The 17,028-nt window shown below is 37.4% G+C and overlaps 1 protein-coding gene across 2 annotated transcripts in view; it reads right to left on the reverse strand.

The window, feature by feature from the left end:
• Positions 1-17,028, reverse strand: part of LOC117382169 (SH3 and PX domain-containing protein 2A-like) — a 64,728-nt gene that overhangs the window by 40,422 nt on the left and 7,278 nt on the right. For both annotated transcript variants that reach the window (XM_033979236.2, XM_033979235.2), the window contains exons 3-6: positions 13,015-13,090; positions 11,893-11,969; positions 10,322-10,413; positions 426-457 (exon numbers count right to left, since the gene is read on the reverse strand). In XM_033979236.2, coding sequence (XP_033835127.1) covers positions 426-457; positions 10,322-10,413; positions 11,893-11,969; positions 13,015-13,090 — 277 coding nt within the window. The remainder of the gene's footprint in view (positions 1-425; positions 458-10,321; positions 10,414-11,892; positions 11,970-13,014; positions 13,091-17,028) is intronic.

A 17,028-nucleotide genomic window follows, 5' to 3' on the forward strand; every position in this document is an offset into this window, starting at 1 on the left:
GTAACTAGGACTACTGTAACACGTTAGACAGGAAACTATTAGATATCATTTAACAACATTACAAAGTGATATAAAATATACTGTACTCTATTTGCAAGCCGCCTTTTAAATATTCCCTAAAGCTCTGAAATTATAATGTTTAGAAGACACATAATTTGACATCTCTTTTGAGCTAAATGAGATCTGACTCAGAAAACGGCAGGTTTCCCCATCACGAGGGTCAAGTTAAAGACTATTTTTGTCTGGGCATGATGATTCTAGTTGCGTTTCCTGGCAACACAGTGATTACAGTTCAGGGGGTATAGATATGTCTGCTAACATTCATTTTCTCTTTATTTTGTATGGATTTCAAGCTATAGCATTGAAATTTTCACATACACTTTGACAAAAATGACCAAATAAATACAATATGTGAAAAATCTTACCCGATTTTCGTTTGCCAGAGCCTCCACAGTCTCTGAAAGGGAAGCAACACCAGAAAATCATGATTAGTATTAGTTGTGATCACAGCAGTCACAAGTTATAACTCAATATGTGAACCATGGGGCAGTTGGCACAAGGGCACCAGCCAAACCCCCATGGAGAATGCACCAAGAACTTGACCCACTAGCACACTGTGGGAGGGGGACTGGGAGGGTCTGCTATGCACAAAGTCAATAATAGCAACAAAGCAAGTGATCAGAGATTTGTGTCTGCATATAGTGCTGCGGCTGTTTGATTTTCCAATGATGCAAACACTTCACCATTCTGACTGAAAACTAAACCCTGATGAGAAAAAATAAAGCTGGTTTCAAAATTTAAGCAGTATTAAAGGTGCACTGCTTAACTTTTCTAGTGCAGGGTTCGCCGCCTGCTTGTCTCCATACAGACAATAGAGCTTTGCCTGGAATGTTCCACAGTAGGGCATTAAACATATCTTGTATTTATTGCTGTAGAAAATACTTGACTCTGTGATGTCGCCTGCTTGTTTACACAGAGATGAACAGGTGGTTTAATAGGTTTTTAATGCTATACTGTAGAAAATTACGGGGTAAGAAATAACATCTCCATGGAGACAAGAAAATGGGAAACAGGAAAGGTTACACAGTGCACCTTTAACTATGCTAATTGCAAGTGCAGTGCAAGTTTTTGTTTAAACTTTGTTCTATATTTTACAATACTATATTATTGCTAAACTATACCTGTAAACTTTGAACTTTGCCTATAGTGGCAAGGCAAGGCACAGTTATTTGTGTAACGCAGTTTGTACACAAAGTAATTCAAAGTGCTTTACAGAATAAGAAAGACATTAAAAATCACACAAATCAAAACATAAATAATCACAAAAAATCATAAAATTAATATTAAAAAAGGGGTAAATGCTCCGTGAATGTAACCTTTAGAAATGACCCTGCTTTGGTAAAGAATTCATAAATACTTTGGAGCAATATAATCACAAAAATCCACATAAAAATATGATTTCGTTTCCCAATATGGAGTTTTGTTTCACTTTTTTGAGCAGAATAAGCAGCGATGCCTGGGATATCTTCCAAAGAAACGGAATCCTTCTTTATAGGATCCTGAAGCTAAACCCAACTATTTAATACTGCTAATAAACTAGTCAAAAGGAAGAAACTCTATACGCTAAATTTTCCACACAAAGATAATTGAAGTAATTGCTGTGATTTGGAGTTGGCCCACTAAAACTTAAGACTCAAGTTTTAATCATTTTTGGCATTGTTATTTTGTTAATTTGTCCAAAGAAAATGTAACTTTTTGACAGTCTGATTTTGGCAGGCGCGCTCTATGTTAAAGCAATAAATTAGAAATAAACAATGTATTAAAATCACGTTGAGTTTATGCGCGTTTATTATTGCATAGAAATTTCAAAGCATTGCAGAAGCCCAATCAGATAGGAATGTGTACAGGAACCGGCAATCGCATTACATTAACCATTTATGTTAAGCCGATACTGCATTCTCTTTCATGCATCCGTTTGCGGGTTAATGTTTGTTTAGCGAGTGCACGTTACAGATGCTGAATTTTGATGCGGATGGGAGTGGACACCTGGCTCTCCAGAGGGACCTGTATCTCCGGAGCACAACTGTGAATATGATGACTACATGTTTGGATAAACTCGATGCACTTTTTGCCAAGTTAGCAATGATCCATCAAACTTATCAAGCTTTTTCGATTGCAATTATTTTTACTATAGGAAAATGTTACAACCCACAAATATTCTCCCAGCTGGCATAGTCTCTTTAAAGTCAAATCAGGTCATTAATGCAACGATTTGACGCTGTAAAATATGTCCGGGATAATGATAAGACCCACCCACGGCTTAATCAAAAGACTTTATCCCCGTGTGTCATATTTGGAGAAAGCGCTTCTCTTTCCAGATGCACAAATAAGAGAGTGATACTTCGCCGAGGTAATAATCCGCAGTCCAGTGCAGTTCATTACGACTGGATGTTTTCTGCTGTAATAATGAGGAATGAATGTGTGTTCGAAGTTGATCGAGAATTAGCGAAGATAATCAAAAGATGTTACGCAATACATTTTGATAGGCATCCAATTGATAATTAGGCCCAATCGCAGAGGGCACAGGACTGCATGACGAGTTCATTAACTGGATAAACATGCTTGGTTAACACAATTGGAGGATGAGCCAAAAGAAATACAGTAAGTCCCTTTATGGAATCTAATCTTTTTTTTAATCTTTTGGGGTTTTTTTTCTGTTTCAAAGAATTTTGTCAATACAAGCACCACAACTGTTAACATCTGAGCTCTGTATATGAACTTAATCGTTGCGAGATTGAGTCAGTGCCTTGGTGGAGGTCTGAACACATTTATTGTTTAACACTGGTTTGGTCAATATACTTTTCTTTAAACCTAATTTATTCTTGATGCAAAATGAAAACTATGATTTAACATAAACTCCACAAATATTCTAAATCAGTAAAACATAACTATTACAATGACTATTATAAATCTAATACAGTGTGTGCAGCATAACTCAACTCTAGAAACAGACTGCCCACTGTCCCACCATGCGACACACTGTAGCTCTATTAAATAATGTATGTTTCAGTGTTTAAGCTAAATCCACATGAGCGAAGAGGGAGCAGAGGTCTGGGCTAGGGGGGACTCTGTGGAGAAATGATGAGGATTGAGTAGATGCTTGACCTGCCCTGCTCGCCAGTGACCCCTGTACTCTCAGCTGGGATAAAAAATCCTCTCTGGAGACAACTTTGGCTCTGTCCACACTCCTCCACCTCCTCCTATCACAACCAAAACTAACACACAAGAAAATGTCCAAACACGTTTAAGACCTTTGCGTTTATCACAAAACTTTTCAACTGGCAATTCAGCTGAGTATTCAGTTGAGTAACTTCGTTGGACAAGTTCAAACACTGGAAGAGCTAAATACTTTATTAAACATCATAAGCTCTGGACTAACCCGTGAGCCTGAGTTGAGAATTACCATATGTTTGGCCTAGCACTTGGTAGGTGGGCCTATTACAAATGGAATGTGTGAGATATTAGACTGCGAGTATATCAGCGCACTGCAGCATACATTACCCAGACACCCCTGCTTCACACGCTGACCTCAGATTAACCTCAAAGGGTCAAAGGGTCGTCAGTGTTGAAAAGGAAATCATTTTGACACAGTGATGATGTGGTTTGAAAACAGAAATGATTGTAAAATCGATATCTGAAAGGCCACAAATGTAATTAAACATTTGCAGACTGCATGGCTGAAATCTTGTGTTAATCCAGGGCATAATTTGATAATGACATCAGGGGAAACAAGTGGTTTTGATACAACAAACTGCTCACAATCACTTCCCATGAGAAGAAAAATATAACAAGATAGAATTCAAAGCAGACCTATAATGCAAAATCGACTTTTCAGAACTTTTAACCATGTTATAGTTGTTTTCCCTTCTCATTCCTGTATGTTTAAGCAATCTTTAATCACTTACTTTCTGTACCTACTCCAATTTTATTTTCTTGGTAATTGGTAATACGCGAAGGAGTCGGCAGCATCACATAGTCATTTTGGTACAAATGAAAAAAAATCTGCTGCTCACTAGAATGAAGTGAAGCTATATCGGAGGTGCCAATAACTTCACGGCTGTTTGTTGTAATGACATTTATGGCAGAGTCTGCCCCCATCGGGCAGCGTCTGCTCCTATCGGGCACTGCAGTTTTCTAACATACAAGTCAACTGACTGGTTTCTTTTTAGTCATTTTAGATGAATATTGCAATTTAAAATGTGCAAATTATGACATCCACAGGTGTCGTAGATATATAGCAGGCTGGAGCACAATATGTCTTCTTCAAGAAACAATGGAGAGTTATTAAACAAGACACACTCAAAATGGCATCGATTTTCACCAAGACGTTGAACTTATCTTGCATTGCTAATCTACATTCAAGCTGACATCTTCTAGCTCATGGGTAAATGGCTTTGGCAGCCACTTTAAGACACCTTAAATTTAATGAAAATAAAAAAGGATGTATGACTTCAGCTGCGGGTTCACTCAGGGGTGAATCAGTTTAAATTAGGCTAAGATTACTCAAACATGCATGGATGACATATAAAACCGCTTCAGGCCTGTTTTTGCATGCTCTTCAAAAAGATGGAAAAGGACTCCCTCGGTTACCACCAGATGACATCATGCAGTGGGTGATGGCAACAAATAAAATGATATCATTATATATAATATATTTAATCATCTTTTGATCTAAAGAGCTAAACAAATACATTATTTGTTGGTAAAAAGTGAAACCTACTACTCTGGCCTAATGTTTGATTTTTATTTTGTTTAACTATCAACTCTTCTTCATGATACAAGATTTTTTTTTTATTCAATTATACTATCGAGACAACACAATTATTGGCAAAGACAAGAATCGCTGCATGGATTTTTATAGTCATTAAATGTCATGGAAGAACATTTAGCTCCATAATTAATGAAGTAATCATTTTGTCAAAGAGATATTGCAGGATCAATAAAAAGTTTATTGCTGCTACATAACCTATAGCCCCTTTTAAATGGGGTCAGGAGGTTAAATTGCTAACTATATAATCCTACTAATATATTTCCATAATTAAGTCTATGCATAGTTCATAAATAAAGGTTAACATGGGGGTAAAGTATGAGGTAATGAGCTATATAAGGTTAAGTCCATATTATATTTCTTCCTTTGTCCTTGGCTGCTGCTCTGGGCCTCAGGACACAAATATTTTATGCAACTCAATACAGTGTTAATTATTTATGAACAGCAAATACAAAAAGTCCTATTGGGGGGAACTGAGGGTATCTTGGGAATTATAAATCTTGGTTCGAACAGTCAGGATGACAGAGTAAGAACACAGATAATATTAGGAGAAAAAAGTATGGAGAATTTGTTTGAACTGTTTTTATTCTGAATTTGACTGATTAACAACCAGGAAATGCTGATTGGTTAGACTTGCCTTAATCAAAACCTCATCTCTTTGATTCCCTAACTATAAGTCCCGCCCACAGAAAAGAACAGCCAATAGGAAACAGCCTCCTCAGTCACACACTATTGATTGCTCACGCCTTGGCATCTTTGCAGCACATTTTATTCACTGTGAATTTTAGACGCTGAAATTGAAGGTTTGAATGTGTTTGTTCTGAATATTTAAAACTTTACATTTTTGAAAATATACTTAAAAATCAGCCAGAATGAAAATAATTGAAACACAATTTTTCATTTAAAAATTCAAAGTGAGAAATTCAGTTGCTTTGAAGATTCAAAATCTGATGAAACAAATTATCTTCCATAAAAAAGGCAATTGATTATTTCTAAGGCAAGTCACTTCTGGGAAACACGGTGACCCAATTCTCAAAATTTGACTAAATGACAGTACTATTTATCAGAAATAATTTGAATTCTAAAGTTTATCACAATTAGGAATTTGTCTTTCTTGCTATTTCTTTGCACCCAGGTCCCGCTCGACACAAGGCTAATTTATTATCAAACGTTATCATTATCTTCATGATTTGGTATTCATTTTAATTTCTTCTAAAATGTCTTTGTTCATAATGGGTACATATTCGGCATGTTTGATTTTTCTGTCAGACTTCAAAAGGTGAATGCAATTATTCAAATGGGGCCGGTATTAATCTGCAATTCAACAACTGAAGCATATCACATTGTTTTGAAAAGTCCCCAAACATAATGACTTATAAATTATTTAAAAGTGTATTAATGTCTGATGCCTGCAGGGAGACGTTTGATTACAGCTGATTTTAAGAGTTTAATGAGTAGATGAAGAGAATGGAAATATGGTATTTACAACAGAGTACAGATTTGTAATGGGTAGGTACACAAAAAGGTAGTTAAAGCTTTATGTGGGTGGAGCCAAAATATTGTCGTTTGTTTCATTATATGCCCAAAGTTTAGAGTTATTTCATATATGAGAATTGAAGATTTGAAGAACTGAAGAGAACTCAAAAGAAAGCTACAATAAAAAGAATGATCTTATTATTACTAATTAAAGGTGGACTATGTGACTTTTCTGGTGGGAATATCTCCATGGAAACAGTATTACATTGTCTGAAATGTTCTACAGTATCCCTTAACATGTCTGTCTTGCATTTATTCAATTGCAGGTGTTTTGCAGTTAAAACCAGAGCTTGAAAACATGTATTCTTACTGTGAGCTCGGTCACCTCTCTCCACAGATCTGGCCTGTAACTTGACCTGGTGGTGCCATAAGTTTGAAGCTTAAACATTACAGGAAAGGCAAGGAGCAGACCATGCACCGAAAACGTATATACTGTCCGTTTAAGTGCTAAAACTACTATGCCATCACTACTTCAAAATACTACTTATTTTCCAAATTACTTGTATAATTTTAAAGAGAATACAGCCCTACAGCCTAACTACATAAACAAACAGTAAAAGCCAAAATTTAATTTAGTTTTTATCCAGTTGGCAGATTTAACTTCGGCTTTTACTCTGAATCAGACCTGGACGACGGAGGAATTACACAGACATTTACATAAACTAATAATGTCATGACTCAAGTATTTCTTTGTGTGTCTACATATTAAAGGTAATGACAAGTAGATACAGTCTTTATTCTGAGCTCCTTTGTCTAAATGTCAACACATCTGAACTACAACTGTATTTCTCAATCCTGTCAACCACCACGGCTCCCTCTTGTGACGAAATGAGAAACAACATCTCATATTAAAATACCACGCACTGACGTTGTTTGGGCATTAGATGGCAGCAAATCATGGCAAAAGTATTGAATCATCTGTGCCTACACGTTCAATACAAGACAATACATCTTTCTACTGCTGTTACAAGTGTTTTGAAACTACATGGAGTCTGTCACCACATAAACCTGCCTGCACTCACTCCCCTAAAGCACTGAAGTGTACTGACAATAATGTGAGTTAATTTTATCTACCATGTTGTACTTTTGTGGCCGGGGGGGGAGAACAGTCTGAAAGCCCCCGTTGTTTCATGTAGAGGAGGATTATGGGTGAGCACTTGGGTGGCACGGTGCAGAGACGTCAGTGTCAGAGTGGGTGCACTGGGAGACTGGAGGAGGATCTGCTTTTGAAGTGGGATTAGCTTGTATATGTGCTGGGGTTAGAGCCAGACAGCCAGGCCACTACAAGGAAAAACACTGCGCAAGAGGTTATCCCAGATTTGTCTTGAGTTTAGCTTTAGGTAGAAAGTTATTTCTGTTGTATTTATGTGTAACTTTGTATTGGGTGAGGTAACAGGTTTCAAAATCTTCACTAAAAGGTAGATGCTATGCCAGTTTACAGTTAGTTATTGACCTGCTAAATTAAAATTGTATATTTTTTTCAAATTAAAAGGTGAACTTTCTAACTTTTTCTAGTAGAAATGTGTTATCTGCTGCTTGTCTCCTTGAAGATGTTATTGATTTGAATGTTCCACAGTAAACCCATCTATCCTCATAATGATATGCAGAGGACGCCCGACCAAGTCACACATCTTGCGCACCTTTAAATAGAATTTGATAATTTGCACTCGTGAGTAAAACTAAACGTACTGTTGTTGCATAATGTCTCAATCGAGCTCATGAGTCAAACCTGATTACAGGGTTACTCACTTTTGCCACAGACACATAAATTACACCTGGAGACTAGTTCACCTACATGACTATTAAAGTGGTCAGAAAGTCATGTTTTTGTTTTTTTTTTCCAACATGCAAGTACCAGTACAAGTGGCTGAACACGTATTTGTAGTACCTATAGTACCACACTAGCATGACTTTTTCGTCTTGTCTCTCCTCTAATTTCAATGCAATAAACTGCTTCTATAAAATCTAGTCAACATTATTTTTCATATTAGGTATAATTTTATTAGATAACATCAGATCCTCCCATATTGAACTTAATTGTGTTGCTTTTAGTACTAATACATTTGTCTTTTTGCTGAAACATAGGGAAAAATGTATATCCCAAGTCATTAATCAAAGACTTTACAGAACAACTTGGACCGCAGTAACTATAGCTTAGAAGATAGGACTGGGCAGTGCTTGGTGGGCTGTTGTGTCCTTGGGCAAGACACTGGTAATTTAGCCCCATTGTACAGTTGTATAGCTGTATGTAGCCTAGTCTGCACTCATACAGCCTGCACTTTTACAGTTTTTAAAAAATCATCTTGAGAGATAATCTTGAGAACCAAAACACCAAATTATAACAGACGAAAACAAGAATTAAGTGTCATTATATACTTGTTATGAGTAAAAGCTATGTTTGATTTGAAACTGTCTACCACATATCTGGGGACACATTTAGGTCAATCTTACAAACAGTTCCTTTCATATTGATACAGCTACATACAACTGAATACACTTCAACACTAAGTTTCATTGAGGAGGGCCATTGTCAGTCCCTCCCATGCACTCAGACTTTGAAGTGTGTGACAAACGACCGGTCTGACCCTGCCCTGCCCAGCCACTTGAACTACTGCGTCCTCTTATGACAGCACTGAGCCCCCGCGCATTAGTTCTGGGATCAGGTGTTGCTTTGCTCAAATCGTTATTAATAAAAACGCACTGCCTCTCCGGGAAAATCCATCAATCATACTGTGAGAGAGTCTGCAGAGGAGGACAGGCGAGCAGCACTGACAAGGGTGTGAGTGTGAGGACAAGCCAATGCAAGCCCTCCTAAGACAGAACGTATTCATTAATATTGGAGAAGTTGACTTTTTTAAGTTTTTGAATTGCATTGTAATTAGGCATGCTTGGATTGTTTTGTTTTTTTCAAGCGTTAAAGCAATAGCAGGACTTAAAATGACAACATAGGTACAGATAGTAAATACTAGTTGGGGACTCAAAGGAATGGTTGAATGCCTAATAGGTGTCCCAAATAAATATGGATCAAAAGAACTATTGAACTATTTTACATTGCTACAGTCCCAAGTTTAATTGAAAACCTCTATATGCACTGCTTTGTTACTTTTAATTCCTAGTATAATGTAACACTTAAGTTTAGACAGTGCCAACATTCAGAATATGATGTGTTTGAATAGTTTAAGTGGGACTAAACACAAAAACTCTGCACACAACCACATTTCAAATAGAGCTGATAAACTGGGCAGCACCTGTGGAGTAAAGAAAAGAGAGGGGGGCGGGGTCTGGTGGTATAAGGACCTTTGTGCTTGATCTAGTATCTACACTTCACACTTCAAACTCCACCCCTGAATCCAGGTGTTTGTAATAAGAAACACCTGGCTGTAATCAGGGCAGTCTCTTGTGTTGTCACCAACTACTGGACATTGCAGAGGGCACTGGAGGCAGCACGCACTTAGATTCTGACTATAAACCTGCCATTTAACCTAATTTGCACTACAATTGCCAAAAATGACTAGGAACAGCAGATAATGCTATTAAAACACCACATACACAGTTTAATAGCAGAATAATATATTTTCTTGGTCTGGTTGCACTTAATTTTAACTCTGAAAACAACTTGAGAGTGATATATAAGATTTCCGTGACGTTCGTTTTGATTACACAAAGCAAACCTGCCAGACATTAAATCTATCTGAAACTAAAATGTCTGTTAATTTGAGACAATTGGCTCATTTCAAAAAGCCCAGCATGCTGCATTCTTTCCTACTGGCCTAGAAATCCCTTTCATAAGAACAAAAAGAAGTATTGTTCATCCAAAGTTGGCCATTAGAATTTTCCAGTTTCCCCCTTTTTGGATCAACCACCTCCAGTATTGAAATTCATAGTCACATAATTATATTCTTTATTGTATTAAATATAGTTTCAGTGACACTTTATGATGCAATAAACTTTACTTACTCTACAGGAGGGTTGAGGTCCTCAGCTTTGGTCTCGAAGAAAGTCAGCACCTCTTCACTTTGGGAAATTTGTGATGGGAGTTTGAGCAGAGCCTGTGGGAACAAAAAGAGGGGAAAGGACGTTAGTATGCACGTCATGAGGAAAGGTCACTACTTCATACTGGGCTGTGAGTAACCAGTCTGGATAACACTTAGTCTTTGTGCAGTCACTTGGTCAGTCAAATGGGAAGACCGAAGCAGGAGATGCGAAGGGCGTGGAGGGGAAGGAAGACTGTGTAGAGCCCACTGTGAGGAAAACACAACAGGCTGGTACGGCAGGACACAGCTGCTAAATGTGTCTATGACTAAACCAAGTCTTAAGTTATGAGTAAAAACATAAATAAGATTGGATTTCATGATATTCTACATAGATTATGAAATGAGAGAATGATGGCCAATGCTGTGTGTGGTGGCTGAGTAATGCAACAGCTTTTGTTAGTTCATGTCTGAAAACGTCTAAATGTGAGTGTTTCTGTGTTAAAAACAGCTCAGGCTTTTGTAAATTAAGTTAAGTATGATTTTGTTTAATTTATTTAATATGAAAATAATAAATACTTGAATTATTTAAAAACTCAAACGAACAGATTGCAAATTTAAAATAAAACACCATTATATTATGAAATAAATCTAAAAAATAAATTTGTTCGATGACAGCAATACGTCTTAACACAAAACAGTGTCAATGTTCTATGTATTTATATTGCATATTTACAACTGATGCTGCTGTGTGCGAATAATAAATAATAATAATAATAATAATAATAATAATAGACAATAATTCAACACCGAAAAAACAATGTAATAATACAGGATCATAATTAGTGTTAAATGAATCTCACACAAAGAAAGTGATTTTTTGTCTTACAGAAATGTGTTGCTGGTATCAATAAAATAAACATACCATTTTTGCATTTAAAAATAGTTTCATGTTTGATACGTGAACTAAACATAGGGAATATGGTCATTCTGTGTATACAATGTGGGAGAAGCAAGTTGGAAAGACAGCTGTTGGTTTTGTTGTTTATCTAAAAACATATAATACGCAATGTAATGATGGGGTACAGGCCAGTGCCTTTTTATTATATGTACAAACCGGCAATTTACACTTTGCTGATTCACTCTTGGACTTTTACATTCTGAAACATTACTGCGTGGCCCTTTTCTCAAAACTTCCTTCTCAGGCTATTTACATTGGTGACAGGAAGTGACCCATGCAGATAGAGCGGTGAGCTTCCTGTCCAGGCTGGAGGGGCTGATAAATGCTGAGGCCTGCTTTATATTTTCTATGGTCAATTCTATCAGTAGAGTGGATAAAGTGTAGTGTGGTCATTTCAGTTCAAACTTCAAAATATTTTTAGCTATTTACAATATGTGGTGCATATTTTAACATAGTATTTTTATATATAGTCCTTGTTTCTGTCTGTCTGTTGTCTTCTTATTGTATTTCAGTGTTTTTTGTGTATTTGTATTGGATTGGGTAGATTATGAGTAAATTTGCCAAAAAAATATAAAATCCATCCTTTTTTCTGGTACCTTGCAATAGTTATCCAGGTGCTTGAGTCTTCGCACCGCAACATCTCTTATGTGACTGCGCCGAAATAATACTTTGCCTGAAAAACATAAACAAAAAGTGAGATACAAAGACACAACTCATAAAAAAATACACAAATTTGAATGTTAGTCGTACTATTAAACCACAAAGCAAACTATTTCCAGCATTTACCAATTTGGAGTTTGTATGATATCAAATATTAAAATGATTTGTTATGCTTTTAATCAGCATTTCACATTTTCTATCTTAAAATAATGTCTACGCTGCCATTTTTAATAAGGTATTCAGGTGTTGAAGCGCCCTCTGCTGTCAGTAACGGGAATGAATAATGACACATTTTTTATGCCATATGAATTCTATGCTAACAGAGCTATGTTTTTATTGTGAATACAGTTTGACAACAGTATACGGTGATGGTTTAAGAATTGTGCAGGAGAAGTTCAGAGCTTTTACAGTGACACAACAATCCAAGCAAAATGTGAACAGAGCATTGTGTAAGTATCAGTTAATGGATTTATAACATAAGCTGGTATGCTTTTGATGGAGGAAAACAAAATAACAGTTAAAAGCTCAAAAAAGTCAATTTTGCATAATATGTGCCTTTTAACCTATATTGCCTTATAATAAAGTGGTCATGTAGTTCTATTTTACCACAAAGTCTGTCATCAGGAGCCTACTTGAAGTAATTGTATTCTCAAGCTGAAACTTTTAGCAGCTACTTTATCACTTGTCACATTATAAATGCCTGATATAGATAAGCCTAGAGGTCTATCCTAGAGGTGGGCTTAAACATGGATCCAGAGACATCAGCTGCCAGCCGTGAGCAGTAAAGCTGATCTAACAAAGGATCTGTTCTCAGCTGCAGCAGACCACAGCAGCGTTATCAGATTAGACAGATCCCTCTCCTGTACCCCCAGTGCTTCAGCAGACCACTAACTCATTTGCTCTGGGAAGAGTATAGCACTTAATAACATAATGTAATGTGGTGGGCCATGTTGTGGAGTATGTAGGAGTTACAGAATTTCAGCACTGGTGTGTTGAGTCTCTAAAATCATACAAGCACCCTGTAAAACATGGGAGGGAAAAGGGAAAAGATTTATTACCTGGTAGAAAGGGAATAATCCTCTTCTTTGGATCCTTCTGCCCTCCTTCAATTGGGAATTTGTCCAGGATTCGCATCTGAAAAAAAAAAAAAAAAAAAATTCAGTATTTGTACATAAGCTATAAACAGGTCATCAACAATCATCTGAAGAAAATAGTATGCAAAGTTTAGGACTAGGAGTTACCTAAACCAGACTACACACATAGAACCATGTTTGTAAAGAGGTGCTTTCAATTCTGTGTATGGAAATTTGTACTAATTAAATTCTAAAATCTATATTATAATGATTACACTTTATTATTAAATTATTTAAATGATTCAGATAAGAGGATAACAGGGTTTGAAAACATCCTGCAGCTTTGGTTTAAGAAAAATCAAGCAAAAAAACTGGCATGTACAATTTCTTTTGAAAAGTACCGGTATACACCATGTCATAGGCAATTGGAAGACATCTGATATAAAACATGTAATATATGTTAAAAGTATATTTCAAAGATATAACAAGATCTTATACTATTAAATCATCTTTGTCATTTAACCGTTTGCTTTTATAAGCACTTAAACATCTTCCATCAATTACGTTTATCAGAGCCTGTTTTAAGTGACAGGAGATAAGAGGAGACCAGCAGACGTGCACAGCAGACGTGCACAGCAGACGTGCACTGCAGACGTGCACTGCAGACGTGCACTGCAGACGTGCACAGCAGACGTGCCCCGTGTAACACAGGCTGTAATTAGCCCCACACAGAACAGTGCCTCTGTGGTGTGAGCACCCAGCCACTTTGATCTGCAGCGTGTCAGACAAGCAGACGTCATCTCCACCAAGAAGACTCAAAAGCAGGATTTAGTCCAACAATCAGTGAAAGAATAAATTAGCCTTCTCCATGTGACATCTATCAAGGCAAGGACACATCCGGGGCACTATGTGATACTGTTTAAAGAGGAAATTAGAGGCTATAAATTAACAAGTGATTCTGGTCAGCGTGACATCGCTTTCCAACTGTGAACGATTTGTAATGTATTAGTCTTCTGCTGGTGATGTCGTCAAAGCCTTTCCTATTCATGTTCACAAGTGAGCAAACTAAACTGTTCATTTAATTGGCAAATAAAAGGAATTGTGAAAGTACTTGGAGAAAGTGACTAGTATTTGGAGGCTCTTAAAAGGTGCACCATGTAACTTTTCTGGAGGGGTTCAACCACTTGCTTGAGATATTATTGCTTTGTCTGTAATGTTCCAAAGAATGCATTTTTATTGCTAAAAAATAATACTAAAATCTAAATTTAATGGGAGCAGGGCGACATCTCCACAGATCTGGCCTGGAACTTGGTCTGTTGGCGTCACTTGGAGATAAGAGTTTATTGCCATACTGTGAAACAATCCAGGCAAAGCAATAACAACCCCATGAGACAAGCCATAACACATTCAAAATGCCTTGCCAAAGGACACAACTGTATGCAAAGATGATAGAGAGGATTAAACCAATAAATTCCAACTCTCTCACTGAGATACTGGCAGGTATTGTAAGATATGCGGCACTAGAATCATTTTTATAATAAAACATGTGTCTATTTGAAAGCCAAACAATTCTAGTTTCCTTCTGACATAAATCACAGCACAATTTTGAACAGAATAGCACACCCTCGCTCAAATCCACATGCATAGCTCCACCTTCACTTGGATTTGCCTTGTTCCAGATGTGCTCCACTGAACAGGCCCTAAGCGTTGAGCTATACTCCGAAAGAAAGCAGAGAATATCGGATAGAGCCAAAAATCACCAGGTGGACAAACAGAATGGAATTGGACCCACTGTGTCTCGGCCTAGAGCTAGAGTTGTTTGTAAAACGTCTCGACTATGAGGTTGGTTGGGGTTCTCTTCTTGTGGTTGTAGTCTAGGCTAAAATGTCTTTTCTCACAGGCTTTGGGCATCTCCTCCCCTCCATCCTACTGTATGGATAGCCAACAAGGAGCGGTTAGTGTTGAAGAAGTCTGCCATCACTATTGTGTTTAAAGGGTGAAGCAAAATGCTGAGTGTAAAAACAGACTTGGTTAACCAAATCTGCTTCAATGGGCAAAAATACAGACAAGTTTAGCAAAGCAGGATTTGGGGTCAAAAGTATGATATGGGTTTTGTGTTTTGTAGAGCTGTATTTTTTCAAGTAGTGGGTCATGTTATGTAGACTGAAGGTGCATTCAGACTTGATTTAAGCCCACTTTAGTCCTGATGTAGACTGGTCCCTATCTAGTCCTAGTCTAGTCCTGGTCTAGTCCTGGTCTAGTCCTGTTCTAGTCCTGTTCTAGTCCTGGTCTAGTCCTGGTCTAGTCCTGGTCTAGTCCTGGTCTAGTCCTGGTCTAGTCCTGGTCTAGTCCTGGTCTAGTCCTGGTCTAGTCCTGGTCTAGTCCTAGTCTAGTCCTAGTCTAGTCCTAGTCTAGTCCTAGTCTAGTCCTGGTCTAGTCCTGGTCTAGTCCTGGTCTAGTCCTGGTCTAGTCCTGGTCTAGTCCTGGTCTAGTCCTGGTCTAGTCCTGGTCTAGTCCTGGTATAATAATTTTGATGTTCTTCAAGTTTGAATGCAGAGAGCTTGTTTAATATTACTGAAAACCTGTTGTTACATCTGTCACAAGTCAGTACTTTGGGTGATTTATTTGAGTTTGGGACCAGAACACAAATAAATAGTGATGTTTGTGACAGGGCATCAAGACAGTTACATAACAATCACTGCAATCACCCAAGTTCTATACCAATAGATTAGGATAAATTACAGTATTATTGCCTATTTGTTTGTTTGTCTCTGTTTACAGCCTCTTGCTATCTGCCAGCATGTCAGACAGTGCCTAAAATAAATTTCATTCAGTGGTCACATCAACAAAAATCACAATTCAACTCAATGCCAAAACATTGTCAGGAAAAAATTGTTCTATTTAGTCACATTAAAATGAGTTGGCTGAGCTCAAACACCATCTGAAACCGCTGCAGTACAAAACTTTCAACAAAATAGACTGTAGAAATCCCCCATTTCCAGCCATCCTACCATGGTATGTACAGTAAGGAGCACACTCATCATACTATCACTACACTTTCAGCTGTACACACTCCCACAATGACAGGAGGATTCACTCTGCACCTCCCTCAGCCATCACCAATGCTTCTATCACCAATATTTCTATCCAATGTTGACGTCAGCTTTTGGGACTTGCCTGGATATACTCACTCCCAAGAACCAGGTGTCAAACCAGTTGCCAAAACACCCCCCCAAGCTCTTCTCCCATTTCAAATTTACCTTTAATTTGGGGTTGTTGTTCTGCCAAGACGTAATGTTTATAAAGTTCTGTATTGCTAAAAGCTACAGGAAGCTAGTGTTTGGGCCAAGAGTTAAGCAGGGGGAATTTAAACTTGTCAATGTAGCAACAGGTGCAGTGATGTAATGCCATATGCCCCAATGTCTACACTGTAAAATGTGTAAAAGTATGTCAACAAAAATGACGTGCAATTAACGCTGCACAAATTTTGAAAAAAAAAAAGAAAAATTACTTGTTTGATTTGTTTAAAAAGTTGGATTCTGAGTGCACACTGTAAACACTGCACACAAAACACTTAAATTTGAACTGATAAATGAAGGATCCCAATTCATTTCAACACAATTGGAATACCTTGTGTGCTCCTACATGTATTTTAGAGTTTTTCAAAACAGTATTGTGAATGCAAAGTTAGCAATGTGGTATTTTTAAACTGATTAATATATGTAGTTTAGCCTATAGTGTGGCACTGACAGAGTAGCTTGTAGAGTTGCTTTAGACAAAGGCTTTGTTGGAGGAGGAATCTCAGACTGGAGGAGTGGGGAGGAATCTGAGTGGGAAAACAAGCCTGTCCCAGATCTGGCTCATGTTTTTGACAACTTCTTCACAATTGTTTACAGCAAAGGGGATATGGGGTAGCAGCTCTGATTACAGTCATATATTAAGTTAGTTGTATATTTTTCCTGAGCTGATCATCTGCTTTCTATTACTGTACACATTCAT

This window comes from Periophthalmus magnuspinnatus, chromosome 15 (genome assembly GCF_009829125.3).
Source record: "Periophthalmus magnuspinnatus isolate fPerMag1 chromosome 15, fPerMag1.2.pri, whole genome shotgun sequence".
In the NCBI taxonomy this organism is placed as follows: domain Eukaryota; kingdom Metazoa; phylum Chordata; class Actinopteri; order Gobiiformes; family Gobiidae; genus Periophthalmus; species Periophthalmus magnuspinnatus.